The sequence below is a fragment of the Oryx dammah genome, unplaced genomic scaffold (assembly GCF_014754425.2).
Source record: "Oryx dammah isolate SB20612 unplaced genomic scaffold, SCBI_Odam_1.1 HiC_scaffold_9, whole genome shotgun sequence".
Lineage (NCBI taxonomy): Eukaryota > Metazoa > Chordata > Mammalia > Artiodactyla > Bovidae > Oryx > Oryx dammah.
Window position 1 is genome coordinate 59414745 of NW_024070193.1, and position 23861 is coordinate 59438605.

The 23861-nt window shown below is 46.7% G+C and overlaps 1 protein-coding gene across 1 annotated transcript in view; it reads left to right on the forward strand.

Annotated features, from left to right (window-relative positions):
• The window catches only part of EGFR (epidermal growth factor receptor), a 214110-nt gene that overhangs the window by 167499 nt on the left and 22750 nt on the right, over window positions 1-23861 (forward strand). Inside the window, exons 16-20 of the mRNA XM_040246357.1 lie at window positions 5033-5071; window positions 7071-7212; window positions 8010-8132; window positions 8759-8857; window positions 14288-14473. Coding sequence (XP_040102291.1) covers window positions 5033-5071; window positions 7071-7212; window positions 8010-8132; window positions 8759-8857; window positions 14288-14473 — 589 coding nt within the window. The remainder of the gene's footprint in view (window positions 1-5032; window positions 5072-7070; window positions 7213-8009; window positions 8133-8758; window positions 8858-14287; window positions 14474-23861) is intronic.

The following is a 23861-nucleotide window of genomic DNA, read 5'->3' on the forward strand; positions in this document are numbered from 1 at the left end:
TCACTGATAGAAAAGCATGTAGTTTTATGCAATCTTGTTATTACTATCTGTATCTTCATCCAAAAGAATTACTTGATAAAAAAAATGGGTTTAATTTTTTAAGTATAGAGAAATATTGATAGGATAAGAGGAAATAAGAAACCATATCTTTTATTGTGTATCTATGATGAATACAGCATCATCAAACAGATAGTCTGATTGATGTCTCAGAGCGAGCTCACTGCTTTTCCATTTGTATTGTTAAAGCAACACTTAGGCTCTGGAGTCACAGAGCCCAGGTTATGGGAGCATACCTGCTTCAAGAAGCCATCCTCTTCCCACAGGGCAGGTCTGGTTACCCCAGGGAATGGGTCAGGAAACTTACAGCCCATCCACTGTTGAATGGACCCATATTTTATCATGTATCAGAGAAATGTGTCAGAGAAAGGTTTCTTTGAAATTTTATGCCAAAAAACTAAATAATATAACATTCTGCCAATTTTAATTACATGTAACAAAAGATAATAAATGGGAGACAGACAAGCAGTAATTTTTCTGAGTAAATGAAAGGCTAGCAGGATGCAGCCTCTCTTGCCTGATACTCGACAGTCATTTCTATAGACTTACGCAGGGCACCATCAGCTCTCTCATGGACCTCTTAATCCTCTCATACTCAGACCATCCCCTCTTACCACACCTGTCCTGCCATTGCCCTCGTCCATCATCTCTTCAAATGTAAACTGGCTCAGCTCTGACTGTGAGTATCTCTTCTCAATAACTTCTTGCTAGAAACCCAATAGGTTTCCCAGCAGCACTTTCAGAAGCTGCATGAAACCTGCTTCTGGTCCAAAGTTTGCAGTTCCAGTTTGCACCATTTTGCATAGAGTTCCCATTTTGTTACTTTCTGGAGACTGACAGGCATAATGGGAAAATATACAAACACTAGCAAGGAGGGATATATTGAGTAGGGTTTAACTTTACCGGTGGTCATCCATTCAGTTCAGTTCAGTCGCTCAGTCGTGTCCAACTCTTTGCAACCCCATGGACTGCAGCATATCAGCCTTCCCTGTCCATCACCAACTCCTGACACTTGCTCAAACTCATGTCCATTGAGTCGGTGATGCCATTGAACCATCTCATCCTCTGTTATCCCCTTCTCCTCCTGCCTTCAATCTTTCCCAGCATCAGGGCCTTTTCAAATGAGTCAGTTTTTCACATCAGATTGCCAAAGTAGCAGAGTCTCAGCTTCAGCATCAGTCCCTCAAATGAATATCCAGGACTGATTTCCTTTAGGCTGGACTGGTTTGATCTTCTTGCAGTCCCAGGGACTCTCAAGAGTCTTCTCCACAGTTCAAAAGCATCAATTCTTCAGCGCTCAGCTTTCTTCACAGTCCAACTCTCACATCCATACATGACCACTGGAAGAACCATAGCCTTGACTAGACGGACCTTTGTTGGCAAGGTAATTGCTTTTTAATATGCTAAGTTGGTCACAGCTTTTCTTCCAAGGAGCAAGTGTCTTTTAATTTCATGGCTGAAGTCACCATTGCAGTGATTTTAGAGCCCAGAAAAATAAAGTCTTTCACTGTTTCCATTGTTTCCCCATCAATCTGCCATGAAGATGCAACTGGGTGCCATTATCTTCGTTTTCTGAATGTTGAGCTTTAAGCCAACTTCTTCTCTCTCCTCTTTTACTTTCATCAAGAGGCTCTTTAGTTCTTCTTCACCCTCTGCCATAAGGGTGGTGTCATCTGTATATCTGAAGTTTTTTATATTTCTCCTGGAAATCTTGATTCCAGCTTGTGCTTCATCCAACCTGGCATTCAGCGTGATGTACTCTGCATATAAGTTAAATAAGCAGGGTGACAATATATAACCTTGACGTACTCCTTTCCCCATTTGGAGCCAGTCTGTCAGTCTGTTGTTCTATGTCCAGTTCTAACTATTATTTCTTAACCTGCATACAGATCTCTCAGGAGTCAGGTAAGGTGGTCTGGTATTCCCATCTGTTTAAGAATTTTCCAGTTTGTTGATCTGTGACTGATCCACACAGTCAAAGGCTTTGGCATATTCAATAAAGCAGAAGTATATGTTTCTTATGGAACTCTCTTGCTTTTTTGATTATCCAAGGGATGTTAGCAACTTGATCTCTTGTTCCTCTGCCTTTTCTAAATCCAGCTTGAACATCTGGAATTTCACAGTTCACGTAATGTTGAAGCCTGGCTTGGAGAATTTTGAGCATTACTTTGCTAGTGGATGAGACAAGTGCAATTGTGTGATACTTAGAACATCCTTTGCCATTGGCTTTCTTTGGGATTGGAATGAAAACTGTCCTTTTCTAGTCCTGTGGCCACTGTGAGTTTTCCAGATTTCCTGGCACATTGAGTGCAGCACTTTCACAGCATCATCTCTTAGGATTTGAAATAGCTCAGCTGGAATTCCATCACTTCCACTAGCTTTGTTCGTAATGATCCTTCCTAAGGCCCACTTGACTTTGCATTCCAGGATGTCTAGGTGAGTTATCACACCATCAAAGTTATCTGGGTCATGAAGATCTTTTTTGTATAGTTCTGTGTATTCTTGCCACCTTTTTGTAATGTCTCCTCCTTCTGTTAGGTCCATACCATTTCTGTCCTTTATTGTGCCCATCTTTGCATGAAACGTTCCCTTGGTATCTCTAATTTTCTTGAAGAGATCTCTGGTTTTTCCCATTCTATTGTTTTCCTCTATCTCTTTGCACTGATCGCTGAGGAAGGCTTTTATCTCTCCTTGCTATTCTTTGGAACTCTGCATTCACATGGGTATATCTTTACTCTACTCCTTTGCCTTTCACTTCTCTTCTTTTCTCACTATTCTCTAAGGCCTCCTCAGGTAACCAGTTTGCCTTTTTGCATTTCTTTTTCTTGGGGGTGGTCTTGATCACTGCCTCCTGCGCAATGTCATGAACCTCTATCCTTAAGTCTTCAGGCACTCTTGTCTATCAAATTAATCCCTTAAATCTATTTGTCACTTCTACTGTATAATCGTTAGGGATTTGATTTAGGTCATACCTGAATGGCCTAGTGGTTTTCCCTACTTTCTTCAATTTAAGTCTGAATTTAGCAATCAGGAGTTCATGATCTGAGCCACAGTCAGCTCCCAGTCTTGTTTCTGCTGACTGTATAGAGCTTCTCCATCTTTGGCTGCAAAGAATATAATCAGTGTGATTTTGGTGTTGACCTTCTGGTGATGTCCATGTATAAAGTCTAGTCTCATGTGTTCCTGGGAGAGTGCTTGCTATGACCAGTGCACTCTCTTGCAAAACTGTGTTAGCCTTTTCCCTGCTTCAGTTTTTACTCCAAGACCAAACTTGCCTGTTACTCCAGGTATCTCTTGACTTCCTACGTTTGCATTCCAGTCCTCTATAATGAAGAGGACATCTTTTTTAGGTGTTAGTTCTGGAAGGTCTTATAGGTCTTCATAGAGCCATTCAGCTTCAGCTTCTTCAGCATTACTGGCCAGGGCATAGACTTGGATTACCGTGATATTGAATGGTTTGCCTTGGAAACGAACAGAGATCACTCTGTCATTTTTGAGATTGCATCCAAGTACTGCATTTTGGACTCTTTTCAACAAAAGAGTTGAGGAGGGCTGGGAGGGTTACTCCATTTCTTCTGAGGGATTCTTTCCCACAGTAGTAGATATAATGGTCATCTGAGTTAAATTCACCCATTCCAGTCCATTTTAGTTCACTAATTCCTAAAATGTTGATGTTCACTCTTGCCATCTCCTGTTTGACCACTTCCAATTTACCTTGAGTCATGGACCGGACATCCCAGGTTCCTATGCAATATTGCTCTTTACAGCATCGGACTTTACTTCCATCATCAGTCACATCCACAACTGGGTGTTTTTGTTTTGTTTTGTTTTGCTTTGCTTTGGCTCCATCTCTTCATTCTTTTGGGTGTTCTTTCTCCACTCTTCTCCAGTAGCATAATGGGCACCCACCAACCTGGGGTATTCACCCTTCAGTGTCATATCTTTTTGCCTTTTCATACTGTTCATCCATTAGCAGATTTTTTTTGTCTTTGACGATTATGGTTTTCCTAGGAGATAACAGATTATGAGAAAAGGAGAAGCCTGTGTCTGGTGTAGGGAGGAAATTCCGTAAGCTTTTAGGGCCAAGACTACACTGTCTGACACCATGGAAAAGGGGTCTTAGACCCTCAAGACCAAGAGGAGTACAGTGCAGAGATGAGAGCCCTTTGAATGACATAGAAAATGACTAGAACCATAGGGCAGTGTACATCAAACAAGCACAAATCCTCTTCACATACCTGCACGGGGCTTCTTCATCTTTCCCCCAGCCAAGAATGTTAGTCTTCTCCATCAAATTGGAATATTCAGTCTTGCTATTGAATGTTCAGCCTTGCATTGACAAATATTGCTGTACTTCAAAACCAACTTATTCTGCCTTTTCGTCCATCATCCTGTAATCAGAATAGCAGATGGTGGTGACCCCCAGAACGGGAACCCAGGTGCTGAGGGGACACGTTAAGACAAATGCTATCTATGCTTCATGTACGACCTCTTAGTTGTGTGGAAGTGGTTGAAGCCAGTTTCTGACTTTCTGGGTCTGACATCATCCCCATTTCCCTGCCCTGAGATCCACATTGTTACTTGTCTGTCCCCACCTTAATCAGTGTGGCCCAGGAAATGGTTCTGATCTCAGCTCCCTCCACCTCCTGCCCGCATGGATGTTCTACAGCCAGCTGTAAGGCATCTGAACCTCTGTTAAAAGTAAGGCATGAAAACATTTCAATAACAAAGACCAGAAGCTGCCTACTCTGTTTAATCCCTATCACAAACTGGACCCTCAAAACTACTTGCTGAGTGAGTGAACAAATGAATAAATGCATGATAAACAAATGATTAAGCAATATTGAGACACATTGTGATTTAACGATTTAAAAGTAATTTGACACATGTCACCTTATGATTTAATAAAAACTCTCCAAGAAAAAAATGATAAATGAAGTGATTGAAATGTGTCTTTACCTTTCAATTCCTACAGCTGTATAGGGCCAGGTCTCGAAGGCTGTGCAGCAAATGGGTAAGTGTGACACTTTGTGTGTGATGACCTGACCAGAAACAACCAATAGTTCTGTGGGCAAGGGTAATGCTCTCTCACTTTTCCAACTCCCCTCTGCCCTGGCAGGTTCTCACTTCTCCCCAGGCCAACCTGGGCGTTCCTAGCAGAACCCACCCTGCCTGCATTACTGGCTGTGTCCCGGGGATGGGAGAGTGACACAGGGCATCAGTGCCAGGCCTCTTCCACATAGAGAGCCAGCCTCGCCACCGGGTGCTTCTCTATCAACCCGTCATTGCTCCATGGCTCACAGTATTATTGGATGCTTCTTCTCTTCCAGCTTCTCTTCTCTTTCCTCGCTAACCCAGTTGACCCTCAACTTATGTTTGAATGACCTTTCTGTTTGATAACAGAGCTCCAACTGTGGGGATTTCTCCCCTTACTTCCTTTTCTAAACACATGACTTCCTTCAGTATTTCAGTTGTAATCTGTTTGCCATCATTGCCTGAAATGCTACACAGAGAAAAGCAGAATTGAGATTTTCTATTCAGACTCATCAGGAAAGAATGATATCATCAATTAATAATATCTGTGATGGAATCAGAAGTATACACAAGACACCTACCAGATACCCCCAAACACTAGCCAAATATCCAGGCACCTCTGCCATCTCTACTAATGTTTACAAAACTCCTCCCCTCAACAACTTTCCTCAGCATCAGTCAGCTCAGTCTCTTGCCCAAGAATTAGCCAGGATAACTGATCCCTTCTACTATCAAGTGAAACATTAAAGACAATTAAGGAAGTTTCTCAAAGACAAAGGTTGCCTTTTATGCCCCTCTTCACTTGAGCTATGAGGACACCAGCAAGCTTCATCCTCTCTTCATGCTGCAGTCAGTATCTTAGCAATGAAGTTTTCCATCATATCCCCACCCTGAAACCAGTCAATGACCTTTGTTATATTCATTCTTTCAATTTGTTCTTCTCTTTTCACCCACCCTTACTATCCATGGAACATATACTCTGTACAAATTATTCCTTTTACCTTTCAATGTCCCCTTCAAAATAGTAAAAACCCATTAATTCAAACTACATTAACTAGAATAGTATAACTCAAGACATGACTTTTGTATGCGCTAGGAAGAATGTGTTCTAAGTACTATTTACATAAAGTACATTCGACACTTAGGAGAAATCTGTAAGAATGCTGGCACATTTTTTTGTGTGTAAATTGTGCTACTAATTATTCTTTGATATTCATTAACTGCCTGAAAATACAAAGTTTGTATATATAGATTTTTTTTTATTTATTTATTGCCAGAAGCTCAGATGGCACAGGTGCTTGAAAAACAATAGCTTTATAAAGATTCTAAATTCAGAATCTACTCATTCAGACAGCTCTTTCCCCAGTGAGTTTTGGGTTTTTGCTCTCCCCTGCTAGGGAAAGGGGGTGGGGGTGGGGGAACTGCAGAATGACCTCACTTATCTATGACAGCTCTGCTCTCTGTGTGGGAATCCTGTCCCTGCCTTACCCCTCCACACATTCATACAGCACTTCACACAGTTCTCATCCCATGTTATAAGTCCAGGATCCCTCAAGCAGTCTCCACAGTTTTGAAAGGGTCCCTCCGTCCAGCCTGGCCAGCAGACATCACATGAGGAGGGTGTGCTTCTAACGAGTGGAGACACCCAGGGGAGACACACAAATTCGTGCAGAAAGCATGACTGGCTCCGAGCTATTTTTCAAGTTATGTTCCCTTTATCAACAGACGACAACATACTCTTCATAGCGAGAAGTCCAAATGGTACCCAGTTTAAAAATCCAAAAAGGTGGGGTGAGGAGGCTATTATACTGAAGAAAGTTGAAAACCTGCCCTGGGAATATTAATCTGCCTTCCTTGGCAAGCTGTGCACTCTTGCACTGAGACAGTTCTAAATGATGTCATGGCATCCACACAGATGGGAAACATAGGAAATGCCAACATGACCGACCAACCCCCCTTGTGTGTCCGCCCTGTTCCAGGCCCAAGATCCCGTCCATTGCCACGGGCATCGTGGGCGGCCTGCTGCTGGTGCTGGTGCTCGCCCTGGGCGTCGGTCTCTTCATGCGCAGGCGCCACATCGTGCGCAAACGCACGCTGCGCCGGCTGCTGCAGGAGCGCGAGGTGAGCTGGGCGACCACCAGGTGGTGACTTGCAGATGAGACTGCATGACTGTGCTTTACTAATAAATGAAGAAGCCAGGAGAATCTCTGAATGTCCAGTTATAAGCAAGGCCTTATACACTTTGGCACTTGTATTCAGTGACATGCAGCTGTTTCCAGGGTAAGTCCTGCTGCCGGTTACCTAGCTGTGGTGCCCACCGCCCAGCTGGTTCTGCTCTGTGGTCGGCGAGGGGGAAGCTGGCACAGAGGCCCGTGAGTTGCTGTAAGCACAGGAGGTGTCACTTTGTAAAATGCCACAGTTCCCACCAGTGACTGCTCTTTTTTGAGCCATGACTGTGACTAGTATTGTCTGTGACACCATGACTTCAGGAAAAGGTCTTCAGGTGGTATCTGTGTCCATACGTGTGTCAAAGCCAGAGCCCCCAGGAGGAGGGACCCATGGCAACTTCAGCAGCATGGCTGTGCAGGGCTCAGATGGGCTACCAAAATGACCACCACACAAGCTCGCCCTCCCCCCAAGCTTTCCTAGCCTGATCACAGAAACAGAAATTGCACTGATTGCCCAGGAGCTGTTCTGTTCAAGGTCACCTGCTTTGGAGGATGTGGGAGGTGTCAGTACCCGTTCTTTCAGTGTCTGTCACCAAGTTCCCTAGAACAGGTATCCCCATCTGGGGAGTGAGTGGGGCAAGTTCTCTGGGCCAGAGCATGAGCGCACCTCCTGCCACATGGTGTCAGGAGCTGCCACCCCATCCCTGGGCCAGACAGGCAGGCATCAGCTCTTCCCCTTGTCTCTCACAGCTCGTGGAGCCTCTGACGCCCAGCGGAGAAGCTCCTAACCAAGCTCTCTTGAGGATCTTAAAGGAAACAGAATTCAAAAAAGTCAAGGTGTTGGGCTCAGGAGCATTCGGCACGGTGTACAAGGTGAGCCTGAGGCTCCTAGACTTGGATCTTGGGGTCTCCCATCCTCTGCTGTGGTCCCTATCACAGTGGAGAGCTCTTTGTGTCAGTGAGGGTTTAGGAAATTCCAGTATTTTTGTTAGGTTGTCTAGACGAAATCTTTTATAATCAGAGTGACAAGGAAGTGGTCCACTTGGGCACAGATGATTTCATGGAGGACACGGTGAGTTTTTAGAGGATGGGTGGCACAAGTCAATCTGAAAGAGTGTGGCCTGTCCCCAAAGGGCAGCATCCGAATGAAGCCCAGCTCAAAACAGCTTCCTCTTCATTTATTTTTTTCTACGCCCTCTTTGCTTAATCTGATCTCAGTTAGGCCTAGACCCGGTATCTCAGAATTCTGTACAAAATGACTCACACTGACTCTATAACTTACACAAGCTGAATGGTTTATCTAACTACTCTGATTCCTGGGACACAACAGCTAAAGAGCTGCTGAGCTGTCATGACTCCCAGCCTGGATGGTCTTGGGTGCAGAGCTGTGTTTCCTCACCCTTTGGGGTATGGCCACTAATGACACTCAGCCAGGCCAGGAGCCACATCTTACATGTGTGACAACTGCCAGCCAATGACTTCTCCTCTCTTTGTTATAGGGACTCTGGATCCCAGAAGGCGAGAAGGTTAAAATTCCTGTAGCTATCAAGGAATTAAGAGAAGCCACATCTCCAAAAGCCAACAAGGAAATTCTTGATGTGAGTTTCTGCTTTGTTCTCTAGCTGTCTGCAGGCCTGGACATCAGAAGCTACCTTTTCTCGTGGTCGGCAGCACATTTCTGTGTTCTGGACTTTCTCATCACCACGTTCTAAATGGTCACTTTTCACTTTTGCTGTATTTTTTCCTTCTGGCTACGCAGTTGGTGTAATTCTCTCTCATAGAGATGACTCACTCTTCTGTTCTCTTAACGCCCCAAAAGGATGGGAACCTGTGGTCCCTGGGCATCCACCAGGGGCTGGTGGCTTCCCCCTGCCATCTCAGTGATGCCTCTGGCTGACCTGTGTACTGTAGGTGTTGTGTTCAGCATGCCTTGGGAAAGAAACAGAAGCATGAGGCAGCCTGCTCAGGGTCACGAAGCTGGGTAGGTTTCTAGCACCTGGTTGCTTCTGATTCTGAAATGTGTGTTTATTTTCTTCCACCAAATATCTCACTTTGAAATGGCTTTTTAAAGGTACCTAGGATTAACAATATCATGCTCTATAATCTGTTGCTCACCTTCTGTACTTTTTCTCAAAATAATTTAAATGTTATTTCCAGTATCTACTGAGTGCTATTTTATGGAGTCTTTGAAATACTCCGTAAGGTTTTTATTGTTACATGCTTTTACTTTAGATTCTGTTGAACTTTTCCCATCTTCCTTTGGGCCCTCACTAGCCAGTGAGGCCTCTGCATGGGTTTAGAAAGAGGCTGGAAGAAGGAGGAGCCAGCCTGGCATTGGGCCGAACCTACTGCAGGTAGAAGCTCAGGAAGTTCTGGGGGATGCACCCCTGTGGGCCCCGGCTAACAGCACTGCCACCACTCGCTGTGGGTGGATGTGGGTTTTTCTTGCTCTTTTCCCAAAGCAGAGTCAGTAAACGAAGAGGTGGAGGGGCTCAGCAGTGAGTTAGGAGAACAGTCAATGAAAACGGAAAGTGACTGCCTCTACTGACTCAGAAATCTAGTTCATCTTGCAGCCAAGAAAGACAAAGGTCAAATGTAATACTTCCCCACTCATATCTAACTGACAGAATAATATGGTAAGCAAAGCAAACAGGCCTTTTTTAAAATGTGTTCAGACACTGAGCTTCCCAAGAGGAAATCTCTATCCGCCTTTCTCCAGGCAGCCTTTCCTCTCATTTTGCAGCAGGGAAGTCTCACTGCAGTATTTTCTTTGTGAAGGAGTAATTATTAACACAGTGCAACAGGAAGTCTCACACACTGATGATATGCTTATCAAGCCAAGTTACCTTTCATTTTAGCAGTTTACAAATTAATGTGGAGTCTGTTAATATAATGTCAGTTCCTATTTACATAACCATGAGAAGTATAACAAGCAAGCCATTTGTGAAGTCTCTTCACTTACAGCCTCTAGCTCCTTTTCCTACACCGTTAAAAAGAAAATATTTTAGCAGAATTTGCTTCCTTAACTCACTTTTTACTCATTCAAGACATTCTAATAACTTTCACAAAATGTGAATTTTGACAATATTCTCTGTGCAAAGTTAAGGGCTATTTTGAAGATAGTAGCAATACTTTGGGAAAGAAGTAGTTTCGCTGAAAAACACCCTCCAGAACCCCTAAAACTGGGGAAATCTGCTTCCCTGGGGCAGGGATAGGGTAGAAAACAGAGAAAGTAAAGACTCAGAAAAAGTGTTTAAAGCCCTGTTTGCCTCTTGCTCTGTCTCTGGGCTCCTCTCCTTCTCTCCCTCTGGCCCACTCCCGCTTTCTTCTTTCTGCTCTGACACCCACCCTGTGGCTGTTCTGGGAGAGGACAGCAGCCTGAGGCCTTGGTCTGCTTGTCCTGAAGCTCCGTCTGCCCCACAAACATGGAGCCACTCTGATAGGGTGGGTGCTGCCATGGGGAGCCCCTAAGGAAAGGGAAAACTAAAGCAAAGGCAGTTTCAACAGTCAGTTAAAGGGCAAGTTAATCCTGTGACGAGGCTGCCCAGGGGGCTGAGTGTGGGCTTGGCTCACACGCACTTGTAAATGGCTCCAGCTTCCCATGCTTTTATTCCCCTACCCAGGCCAGCACTAAGGTCCAGCACACACGCCCTCTACCCCTGGTGCACAGTGTCATCAGTGGTGGCTTAGGTACTGGGAAGCTTCAAAAGTATTCTTAAAGCTGGGCATATGCCTCTCCTGAAGGAGACTAATGTTTAGTGAAATCCCTTTTCGTCAGTCCTTAACATAAACTAGTTCACAGATGAGGGAGACATGCAAGAAAGAAGGCCTAAACAATCATTTCAACAACTGGATAAAATAATAGATTTTCAAGGTCGCCAAGCCTCAGAAGCTCTGCTGCCACGTGACTCTGACCTCAGCCTTGGGAGCCTCTAAGCGTGGGTTCTGCCTGCCAGTCTGCAGACTGATCAGAGATGGTGAGGAATACCAAGCATTCTTGCTGTAGGTCACAGAGCACCTTTGAGATTCCAAGATAAACAGCTAAGAACAAAGCTCACGTTAACTCCTGCACACACTGAATAGGACATGTGACTGGACAGCATCCCCATTGAGCTCAGGCTGAGACGTGCAGAAGGGACACCCTAGCTCTGGTGCTGCACCAGATGTTAATAGGAGCTAGGGCCTGGCAGGGCTCCAGGCTCTGTGTGGCCTGACACCCACACCCGTGCTCCACTCCCTGAGCCCTGGGTCAGCTCCTCACGGCCTGCAGCAGATGGGTTGCTCAGACTGCTCTGCTCTGCAGATTTTTCTCCTCTCTGCAGATTTTTCTCCTCTCTGAAGTGAGTACAACATGTTTCCAAATCTCAACCAGATCTTGAGAAAATAGAAACAGCCAGAGGATTACTTTGGTGTTATGGTTGTACAGTTTCCCAGACTCGGGAGAAAGACGTGATTTCTGCTTTTCTGGCAATTGCATGGCCTATTAATCTTTTCATAGACTTTCTAGTTTAAATTTGGGTGGGCACAGAAACAGCGTGCAGGAGAGATTCACATATGTGCTCTGTGTTATAAGGTCTAGGGCTTTCTTTCTCAGCAAGTCTTCCCCAGTGGGGTTAGTTAGCAGCAGGAAGGACGGCTGAGGGGCCCCGGAGGCCAACAGCCTGGGATGGGAAGACTCTAGTGGGCCCAGTCCTGACAAGAAGTGTGATCTTGGGCGTGGTTCACTGGGTCTCAATTTCCTCTTCAGACGAATAATAGCTTCAGGAGGAACCACTTGCCTGCCTTCTCTAGCTCTAAATTTTTATCAGTTGTTTAGTTGCTAAGTTGTGTCTGACTGTTTATGACCCCATGGACAGCAGCACAGCAGGCTTCCCTGTCCTTCACCATCTCCCCAAGTTGGCTCAAACTCAGGTCCACTGTGTCAGTGATGCCATCCAACCATCTCAGTCTCTGTCGTCCCCTTCTCCTCTTGCCCTCAGTCGTTCTATGAGTCAACTCTACGCATCAGGTGGCCAAAGTATTGGAACTTCAGCATCAGTCCTGCCAATGAATATGCAGGGTTGATTTCCTTTAGGATTGACTGGTTGATCTCCTTGCAGTCCAAGGGACTCTCAAGAGTCTTCTCCAGCACCGTAACTTGAAAGCATCAGTAGCTTTTTATCAATAGCCCTCTGAAAAATGAAGAGCTGTCTGAATGTCCATTGTATTAAATATCTACTCTGTTCTTTAACATTATGATGCTTCATTTACAGCCAGAGGAGAAGGGCCGCCTGCCCATGAAGGTGGGGTATCGCCTCCTCAGGGTGCTTGTTCTAAAGCAAGTAGCAGAGCCGCAGTCTCTCTTGTTAGTGAAAGTGACAGGGTCTCTGATTTGTGTGATTTCAGTGTAGTTCAGCTGTGATGTTTCTGAGGTATTTCTAGAGGTGTGTCAGGCAGCACAGAAGCACCACAGGGGAACAGGTGTTGGGGAGAGGGAGACACTAGCAAGCTCCCCCTCCCTGCAGCTCACGCACACCCGCCAGGATGGGTCCAAGAATCAGCATTTCTGGCAGTTTGGCCAGCAGAGTTGAACCTGCTGCCCCGAGGGAACAACTGCAAGAAGCCAGGACAGTTTAGCTTAGATGGGAGTCAGGGAGGCCTTCAGAGGAGGGCTCAGCCAGGGAAAGCGGAGGCGGAGGGGCATTCCGGACAAAGCCCCTGCTAGGGGCGAGTATGGGAGAGCAGTGAGCGGGTGGAGCAGCAGGGCCTGTGGGAGGAGAGGCCCAGCGAGGCGTGGGGGCCTCCCCGGAACGGTGAGGCCCGGGGAAAGTTACTGCAGACACTAGTGTTTAGGACATTGAGGACATTTGTGTTTCGGACTCTGCGTTCGCCCCAGTCCCTCCACCCATCTGCTCTGTCCCCACTGTCCGCTCCTGAGGCACAGCTCCCGGCAGCCCCCTCAGGCGCCTTCGCCTCCCAGGCTGCGTCAGCTCCTGCACAGGGAGCCCAGCCCCGACCACATCAGTGGGCAGAGCGGGAAAGGCTCCTCTGAGCTTTCTCTTGGAGACGAGGTGGTCCCTTTTGTGTCTGTATAAAAGGTCAGCATCCTTGTACTCTAAAGGGAAAGAGATTGAGTTTATCAGTAGAAATTTAAGATTCCCTAATTCTTAGACAAAAACGAGGCCCAGCTATGTGCTTGGTTTAAATGCAGTCAGCTTCCTCCAGCCAAGGATAGCAGAAGAGTTAAAATGAAATCCGTAGTTGTGAGTCTCTGTCAGGCCTCTGCCCTGGCCGCCTCTGAGTCAGCAGGGGTAGGGTTGAGGGAAGTGGTTTTCCTTTCCCAAAACTGTGGCCGGCAACACAGACCACCTCTTAAGCGATGAATCCTGGGTCGCCCGCAGAGTCTGCAATCACTGCAGGTGTATTTCCTTTCTCCGTCTCAGAGCCGGCACATGTACACAGAAAGGCCTTCTTTCTCCGCTGTGTGTGGTGGAGGTGCCTGTGGTCCCAGCAGTGTTGAGGGCGGGTGGTGGATGGGGGGGTTCCTCCTCTGCCCGCCACAGAGGAGAAGTGAAGACTGACCTCCCAGAGCTCTCACCATCACCTCGGTGCCCGTGGTGAGGGTTCCTTAGTCAGTGGCCAGGTCATCATCAGGATGTGGGTTGCCACCCGCCCCAACACCGTTTTAAACTGAGGCGTCTTTGGCTCTGAGGCAGAGGTCCACGTAGTGACGCAGCATCACCCAAACTTGGGGACATCAGGTCTTGTTTTGACCCAGCACTTTGCCAGTGGCGAGCACTGCGTGGGTCTCTCTGTGGTGCCGAATGCCACCTGCAGTCAGAGGGTGCCTCCACCCACCAGGTGTCTGGTCACTGCCTGGCCTCACGTGCCGGAGATCTTGTGTGAACATCCACTGCTCTAGATGTTTCATGCGCCCATTTCCACACTTAAACTCAAGTTGGGTTTTTAATCCAGCAAGGGTCTGCCTGCTTGTTCCCGTAGCCATGGCGGGGAACCACGCTGACGTGCCTTCTCCTCCTCTCCCACAGGAGGCCTACGTGATGGCCAGTGTGGACAACCCACATGTGTGCCGCCTCCTGGGCATCTGCCTGACCTCCACAGTGCAGCTCATCACACAGCTCATGCCCTTCGGCTGCCTGCTGGACTATGTCCGTGAGCACAAAGACAACATCGGCTCCCAGTACCTGCTCAACTGGTGTGTGCAGATCGCAAAGGTAACTCGCAGGCAGCCAGCCCTGAGTGCCAGCAGGCAGGGCCACAAAGCAGGGCCAGCAGCTACCTCTGCTGCTTGCTGTGCCCTCACCTCCTGGGCTCATGTGATCGTTAGAGGGAGCCCCAAAGAACAGCGGCAAGGGGCAAAAAACAACAACCAGGAAGTCAATAAATACATTCTCCATCCTAGGAAAGCAGAGAGTTTGTCAGGAGGTGTGTGTGTGTGTGTGTGTGTGTGTTTGTGCGCGCGTGCATAGACACAGTGTAGACTTTATTTTGGATTAAGTTGAATTGATTGTCTTTGGCATCAGATTAGTGCCTCTCCTACTCCACATTGAAAATCTGATTATTCAGCTACATTTGCACAGTTGGGTGCTCTCAGAATGGTTGATGTCAGTGGCTTATTTCCCTGGCATTCTTTTTGTTGACTACTATGGTAATTTGTAGCAGAGGCTGAGGTATGGCTTTCACGCAGGCAGAACTGGTAACAAAACCAGCAAACCAGCCCACACGAGGCTGTCAGATGACAGAGTGCTGGGTGGACAGGCAGGTGCTGGCTCTGGTGTGGTGGCAGGAGGTAAACAGATGCTGCTTCTTCTTCTTGAGGCTCCTCACACATTCCGCTGTCAACAGGCTAGAGCGAGGAAGGAGCTGGTGGGGGGCGGTGGGCAGACGGTGACCAGGTGGCTACACCTGTGAGCTGAAGCCAGGAGCTGAGCGCCAGGTATTTAGCTGCTCATATGGCCTCACAAAGACTTTCTTTCATCTCAGATCTCTCTTTCTTGATCATAGCACTAAATCAGTTATTTACAACCCAACTTGCTAATTCTGTTTCTTCTAACAGTGGGTATACCTTTCACTCAGTTGAATGAATGGAATCTGTGGATGAGTCCCACCCCAACCCCCTCATCCCTGGAGAGTGGTTATTAGCTGGAGGAGACCAGGGAGGCAGGAGCCTCTCGTCTCCCAGGCCTGTCAAGTTCTGGTTGCTGCGCTCACCCAGGGCAGCAGTGCAGCTCGGTCCTGTGGAGTTACAGTTCTCCCAGAACTGAGGGGCTCCACCAGGCTGTCAGGCAGCAAGCTGCCTCCTGGGAAAACGGGCAGCAGCACGACGCTGTTTCTCTGCTGCCACTGGGCTTACTGTCTCAGCCACAGCCCCGGAGGCCCCAGCACCCTAGGAGTGGGAGAGCGCCTTCTCAGACCCCCGCCCATCACCCAGTGCTCCTGTCATTGGCACGGCCACAACCCTGGTTTCAGAACAGAGGGAATCACGTGGCCATGCTAAACAGTAGTCCTGACAGAGCCTGTGCGCCTTAGTGCTGCTGTCTCATGATGTGGTTATTTCTGTTTGTCTGACTGCAGTAGTTTCCTAGGGCTGCCACCAAAGATCATGACAGACTCAGTAGCTTTCCACAGTGGAAACTTATTCTCTCACAGTTTTGGAGGTTGGAAGTCCAGAATCAAGGGGTCTGCTTTCAAGGCACTGCTTTCTGTTTCAGCAGAGAAACCTCACTATTGTGCTGGCACAGCTGTATCAATGCAGCGTCTCTCCTGCCAGGATAGGAAAGTAATGGTCTCCTCAATTGTAAGGAGAGAAATTTGCTGTTGGGTTAGTGACTATTTACCTTAAGTATTAAATAGTTTTCTTTGTAAAACTTAGAAATGAAACTACCCAGAAACACTTGCTGGCTGACCAGAAACTAAACTTGCTGGCATTTTCAAAGTGGGATTTACTGACTTATAAATGTCCTCACTGATTCACAAAGGCACAGGCTCTCTTGGGAAGTATTACACAGGTTTACTGTCCTCACTAAACTGGAGGAAGACAAGTAACATTATATCACCCAGGCACAAGGAAAAAAAAGAACCAGAGGTGGCCTGGGGGGGATTCCTGTTTGGAGACCAGAGGCGCCCTTCCATACAGGGGTAGAGTGGATTTTAGACTCGGGTCTCAGGAGGCTGTGGTCCCATCACCCGCTCCATGATCCCCCCGTCCTAAGCTCCCAGCTCTTCAAGGTACACAGAGCTCTCACTCACGGGGAGTAACTTAGGTGCTTCAGAAAGTGTGTCCATTCTTCCTGGCTACTTAAACTAGCTAGTAAATTCCAAAATAATTAGATGGGATGATAATGTCATAGAATCTTAGAATCCAGAAGATGTGCTGGACTTCAATTGAGAGAACACTGCTGCCATGCCAGGCTGTTCCTTGGAGTACCACAGAACGCATACTGCGAATCCTATGTAAATCAGCTCCCCAGGCTTTCACTTAACATTTTCTCCAGCCTTTGGGACAGCAGAGCTTTCTTTCACCTAACCTGGATTAAGATCTCACAGAAGTTAGTTTTCAGAGAGATAAGTTTCAGATTTTGACCAGGCCCCGGTGAGATTTGAAGGCAGCTGTTGGGGAAGGGGGATCCAGGGGAGAAACTGTCAGAAAGAAACTGACCACAACTTTGTAAGCACCAGACTGCACCTAGTGCATTCTATAAGATGAGACTTGATAAGGATGAACTTCAAAAGGGATTCCATTCAAAGGATTCATTTCTTAAGCACACAGGACACTTAGTTTGGTCTCAGTTCATTTGAAAACACCCCAGGTGTTTTCACAGTTCACACATTTATAGGAGTTCTCAGGTCATGTGAACAGCTAAGAGAAGACCCATCCAGGTTAGGGGAGGAAGGTGGTCCTGCCTCTAACGGGAGAGAGTGAAAATCATGCTGGCAAAGGAGCTGTCATCTGTCCCCTCACTTGGCCTTTGTGTGGGAGATGCTGACCATCCCGTGCAGCTCACGTGGGCCTCTGGCCTTTGCGCCTAGGTCTGCTCCCCTTTCCTGCACCACCCAGGTTTCCTGTTCTCCAGATCAGGACTCCTAAAGGTGAGGTTCCAGACAGCCCCAGCCCTGCTGACGGACTCTGCAGCTTAAGGGTGGTGATTCAGCCTCCAGCCTCCATCCGCGGGGCCAGAGAAGACTCCTCCCAAGAGCTGATTCACCTGCAAAGCACACACCTGCATAGCACCCTGAGGCACCAAGACCGCAGACAGGACAGAGACAAACAGCAGATCCAGTCACCAGATGTTTTCAGTTATTTGGATTTTTGTTTTTCATTCTTACATTGTTCCATAAAAGATTACAGTTGAACTTAACCTAAATGATCACTTTACATTATGTCCTTATAAAGCCAAAAGTTGCTGTACGATTGAAGCATATTCCTCAGCTCTTAGACATTTCATTTAGTTATTTCTTGAGCATTTATCTGTCAGTGTCGAGTATCATGTGAAATATATATATATAATTAAGACAAAATTTCTTATCTCCCTAAACTTATGAACAGGTAAGGAAAACAGATCCATAGAGAGCTAACAATGCAGGAGGAAATAAGGGGGTGAGATCAGGAGAGGCAGGGACCAGACTCCCAGAGGCTGCTGTACAAGCCACATGGGGACCAGCAAAGTGGGCTCACCCTGCCAGTCAAGCGCCAGGTATGGGGGCAGCAGTGGTGAGGCAGGCACCCCACACCCTCTGGAGTCCTGGACGTGGCTTGGTTCTGTTGACGGGAGTTGAGAGCCAGGTCCTGTCCTGGGAGTTGTCTGAGGGAGCAGTGGGCGGTGACGGAGAGACGCTGAGGGCTGCTGAGGAATGAAGGGCAGGGCAGGAGGGGAAGGGGATACCCCCCCGAGGGACCTGCAAGCCCAACTTCATCATGAAAGCCAGGGGTACCATGCAGGTATTTATTCATGATCTTACTTTTGGGGAAAGTGTAGCAGGACATGGCAGCAGCCTAATTCAAGGTCATGTCAAAAAGGGTGGAGTAGAGAGGATGGATTTGGCATCCAGGAGGAAATGATGACAATCACAGCAGTGATGCACCATTCTACTGGGTGTTGTCCTAAGTGCTCCATAGGGATTAACTCATTTAATCCTCTGAGTAGCCTGTCTTACATGTGGAGAGAGTGAGATAAGGGTGCCAAGTTCTCAAGCACATAAGCAGCAAAACCAAGATTTGATCCCAGGCATCCTTGCTCCCACATCTGTGCTTTTCCCCAGCCCTTGATGTCACAGATCAGAGTGGAGCGCCCAGACCAGTGAGCCTAGCAGGCCTCCTGTCCTAACCCGGCAGAAGCTTGGTGTCTGGAACAGGACATTCTGACACTTGCCTGCCTCTCCTGAGGGCAGGGCTCAGTGGTGTGGAGGCTGTGCTTTAGTGAACCCTGCCAGAGCCTTCTGTCTGCCCTCCGCTTCCTACTTATGCCGTCTCCATAATCATCAGGTCACAGCCCCCCTCTAACCCACACGGTGGTTAAAAAGTCTGTTAGAAACGCAGCTCGGGTCTGCCTCTCCCTCTGGGCTCCTACTGAGAGCTCCAGGATGCTGCAGTGCCTGGGAAAGCAGTCTGTGAATGTCAGATCCAGCCCAGGCCTTCTGCTGTGAGCCTTGTGCCAGGAACATCTTCACATCCCTCATGGAGTGTCCACAGGTCCCAGCGTGAAGGGGGCACTTCAGATCCCTTTGAACCTCATTTTTGCAACATGCATCTTCGCTGCCCTATGTTAATTGACAAAATAAATATATTCTGTTAAACTGAAGTGAGGATCTCAGAGAAGAACCAGGGAAATGCTTTTCCAAGAGGCCCCATGAGGCTTAAACACTGGTGTTGCTTCCTGCGGTTCTGTTTGGATTCTGGGAGTTCAGGAGCAGTGTCAGGGCTCTTATCTTTGGTGCTGGTTAAAATCTTAACTGTGTGAGGCACTGAGATGGCCTTTTAAGCCCTCTGTGTTATGTGGGATAGAAACCAAGGAATAAGTTCAAAGGACGCTAATCTTATCCTGTAATTATCTCTGACTTTTAAATTCCTCTGGCTGATTGGCTGTCTGCTCCAGAACACATAAACTGCTTTCTTCTCCCCTTTCCCAAGCCTTCTCTAAGAAAACATTGCTCTGGTCCTTTAAAGATCTCAGGAGTAGGAGGAGGTACCTTCCATTGTTTTATTTACACAGCAGCAGATAGGAGCAGTGACCCCACAAGAGACTGACCCAGACTTGCCGGTGAGTGTCCAGGAGCCTCTGGCTGAGGCGTGGGTGGGCGGCGGCCTGCTGCAGGGTCAGGGACACTGAGTGGAAGGAGGTTGCCTTATCTTCATCACCTCCACCATAGTTTGGTCTCAGGTCAAACAATAGGGAGGGAACACAGCCCCACCCTTCAACAGAAAGTTGGATTAAAGATTTACTGAGCATGGCCCCACCCATCAGAACAAGACCCAGTTTCCCCCACAGTCAGTCTCTCCCATCAGGAAGCTTCCATAAGCCTCTTATCCTTCTCCATCAGAGGGCAGATAGAATGAAAACCACAATCACAGAAAACTAACCAATCTCATCACATGGACCACAGCCTTGTCTAACTCAATGAAACTAGGGCCACCCAAGATGGACGGGTCACGGTGGAGAGTTCTGACAAAACATGGTCCACTGTAGAAGGAAATGGCAAACCACTTCAGTATTCTTGCCTTGAGAACCCCATGAACAGTATGGAAAGGCAAAAAGATAGGGCACTGAAAGAACTCCCCAGATAGGTAGGTGCCCAATATGCTACTGGAGAAGAGTGGAGAAATAACCCCAGAAAGAATGAAGGGACGGAGCCAAAGCAAAGACAACGCCCAGTGGCGGATGATATAACTGAGGATAGAAGAAAAGTCCAATGCTGTAAAGAAAAATATTGCCTAGGAAACTGGAGTGTTAGGTCCATGCATCAAGGCAAATTGGAAATGGTCAAATAGGAGATGGCAAGAGCGAACATTGACATTTTAGGAATCCGTGAAGTAAAATGGCTGGAATGGGTGAATTTAACTCAGATGACCTTTATATCTACTACTGTAGGTAAGAATCCCTTAGAAGAAATCGAGTAGCCCTCCCAGTCAACAAGAGTCCAAAATGCAGTACTTGGGTATAATCTCAAAAATGACAGAATGATCTCTGTTCGTTTCCAAGGCAAACCATTCAGTATCACAGTAATCCACGTCTATGGCCCAACGAGTAATGCTGAAGAAGCTCAAGTTGAATGGCTCTATGAAGACCTACAAGAACTTCTAGAACTAACACCCAAAAAAGATGTTCTCTTCATTACACGGAACTGGAATGCAAAAGCAGGAAGAGATACCTGGAGTAACAGGCAAATTTGGCCTTAGAGTACAAAATGAAGCAGGTCAAAGGCTAACAGAATTTTGCCAAGAGAATGCACTGGTCATAGCAAACACCTTCTTCCAACAACACAAGAGAAGACTCTACACATGGACATCACCAGATGGTCATACTGAAATCAGATTGCTTATATTCTTTGCAGCCAAAGATGGAGAAGCTCTATACAGTCAGCAAAAACAAGACCAGGATCTGACTGTGGCTCAGATCATGAACTCCTTATTCCCAAATTCAGACTTAAATTGAAGAAAGGAAAACCACTAGACCATTCTGGTATGACCTAAATCAAATCCCTTACGATTATACAGTGGAAGGGACAAATACATTCCACGGATTAGATGTGATAGACAGAGTGCCTCAAGAACTACAGACAGAGGTTTGTGACATTGTACAGGAGGCAGCGATCAAGACCATCCCCTCAGGAAAAAGAAATGCAACAAAGCAAATGGTTGTCTGAGGAGGCCTTACAAATAGCGGAGAAAAGAAGAGACGCTAAAGGCAAAGGAGAAAAGGAAAGATATACACAGTTGAAGGCAGAGTTCCAAAGAATAGCAAGGAGAGATAAGAAAGCCTCCCTCAGTGATCAATGCAAAGAAATTGAGGAAAACAATAGAAGGGGGAAAGACTAGAGATCTCCTCAAGAAAATTAGTGATACTGAGGAAACATTTCATGCAGATATGGCCACAATAAAGGACAGAAATGGTGTGGACCTAACAGAAGCAGAAGATATTAAGAAAAGGGGCAAAAATACACAGAAGAACTATACAAAAAAGATCTTCATGACCCAGATAACCATAACAGTGTGATCATGCACCTAGAGCCAGACATCCTGGAATGCAAAGTCAGTTCATCACTGTGAACAAAGCTAGTGGAGATGATGGAATTTCAGCTCATCTATTTCAAATCCTAAAAGATGATGCTGTTAAAGTGCTTCACTCAATATGCCAGCAAATGTGGAAAACTCAGCAGTGGCCACAGGACTGGCAAAGGTCAGTTTTCATCCCAATCCCAAAGAAAGGCAATGCCAAAGAATGTTCTAACTATTGCACAATTGCACTCATCTCACACGCTAGCAAAGTAATGCTCAAAATTCTCCAAGACAGGCTTCAACAGTACATGAACTTCCAGATGGAAGTTCAAGATGTTCAAGATGTTCAATCTGGGTTTAGAAAAGGCCGAAGAACCAGAGATCAAATTGCCAACATCTTTTGGGTCACTGAAAAAGTAAGTGAATCCCAGAAAAATATCTACTTCTGCTTTATTGACTGCGCCAAAACTTTTGTTGGATCCATACAGTTTGCTATGGAAAATACAGCAAACTGTGGAAGATCCTTCAAGAGATGGGAATACCAGACAGCCTCACCTACCTCTTGAGAAATCTATATGCAGGTCAGGAAACAACAGTTAGAACCAGACTGAAACAATAGACTAGTTCCAAATCAGGAAAGGAATACGTCAAGGCTGTATATTGTCACTCTGCTTATTTAACTAGTGTGCAGAGTACATCATGCGAAATGCCAGGCTGGATGAAGTACAAGCTGGAATCAGGATTTCCAGGGGAAATATCAAAAACCTCAGATACACAGATGACACCACCGTTATGGCAGAAAGCAAAGAAGAACTAAAGAGCCTCTTGATGAAAGTGAAAGAGGAGAGCAAAAATGCTGGCTTCAAACTCAGCATTCAGAAGACTAAGATCATGGCATCCAGTCCCATCACTTCATGGCAGATAGATGGGGAAACAATGGAAACAGTGAAAAACTTTATTTTGGGGGGCCCCAAAATCACTGCAGATGGTGACTGCAGCCATGAAATTAAAAGTCACTTGCTCCCTGGAAGAAAAACTCTGACCAGTCTAGACAGCATATTAAAAAGCAGAGACATTACTTTGCCAACAAAGGTCCATCTAGTCAAAGCCATGGCTTTTCCAGTAGTCATGTATGGATGTGAGAGTTGGACTGTAAAGAAAACAGAGCGCTGAAGAATTGGTGCTTTTTAATGGTGGTGTTGGAGAAGACTCGAGAGTCCTTTGGACTGTGAGGAGATCCAACTAGTCCATCTTAAAGGAAATCAATCCTGAATATTCATTGGAAGGACTGATGCTGAAGCTGAAACTCCACTACTTTGGCCACCTGATAGGACCAACTGACTCATTAAAAAGACCCTGATGCTGGGAAAGATTTAAGGCAGGAGGAGAGGAGAAGGGGATGATAGAGGGTGAGATGGTTGGATGGCATCACCGACTCGATGGACATGAGTTTGAGCAAGCTCCAGGAGTTGGTGATGGACAGAGAAGCCTGGTGTGCTACAATACATGGGGTCGCCAAGATTCGGACACAACTGAGAGAGTGAACTGAACCAAATGCTGGGGTGTTGGGGTATTTTTTGCCATCTGGGCATCTGACATTTGGCAGTCTCTGTGGCAACAGCCAAGTTTCACTTGGAGACCTCAGCATGAAATTATGGACACAGTCCCAATGGTGGCCTCAGAGCACTTGGTTTGTGTAGCACCAGCTCAGCCTTGGGACCTGGGTCAGCTCTCAGGGCTGTTGTGTGGGTGCTGGGCCTGCCAGTACCTGGAGAGGTTTCTTTGCAGGTGAGTTTGCCATGCCTGACTTGGAACTGTCAGCTGCCATTATCACTCATTCATACTCTCATTCTTCTTCAACAAGCTGCTATAAAAAATGTTTCTAGTGTACCACATTCTCTGTTGGGTATATAAAGAGGCAGAATGGAAGTTCACAATGATAGTTAATTGTAGCTGAAAATGCCCTCTGCTGTCCTCCCTGTGGGCTTAGTGAACCCCTCAGGGGACAAGGCTGATGCTAGAAACCCCATGAAGGTGGAAAGGAGCCAAGGAGTAGAAGGCCTCCTCTGTTTGGAAGAGGAGGCCTTCTACTCCTCTTCCAAACATTCCTCTGTTTGGAAGAGGAGTAGAAGAAAGAAAGAAAAACACAAAAGGCCTCAAAAATAGCCCTCCAGGACTAATTCCTGGTAATGTCTTTATAAGACCCTATCTTCTTATGAGGACCTCCCTGCTGGCTCAGACAGTAAAGAATGTTCCTACAAGAGACCTGGGTTCGATCCCTGGGTTGGGAGGATCCCCTGAAGAAATCCATGGACAGAGGAGCCTGGTGGGCTACAGTCCACGGGGTCACAAAGTATCAGACAAAACGAGTGACTTTCTGTCACTCACTC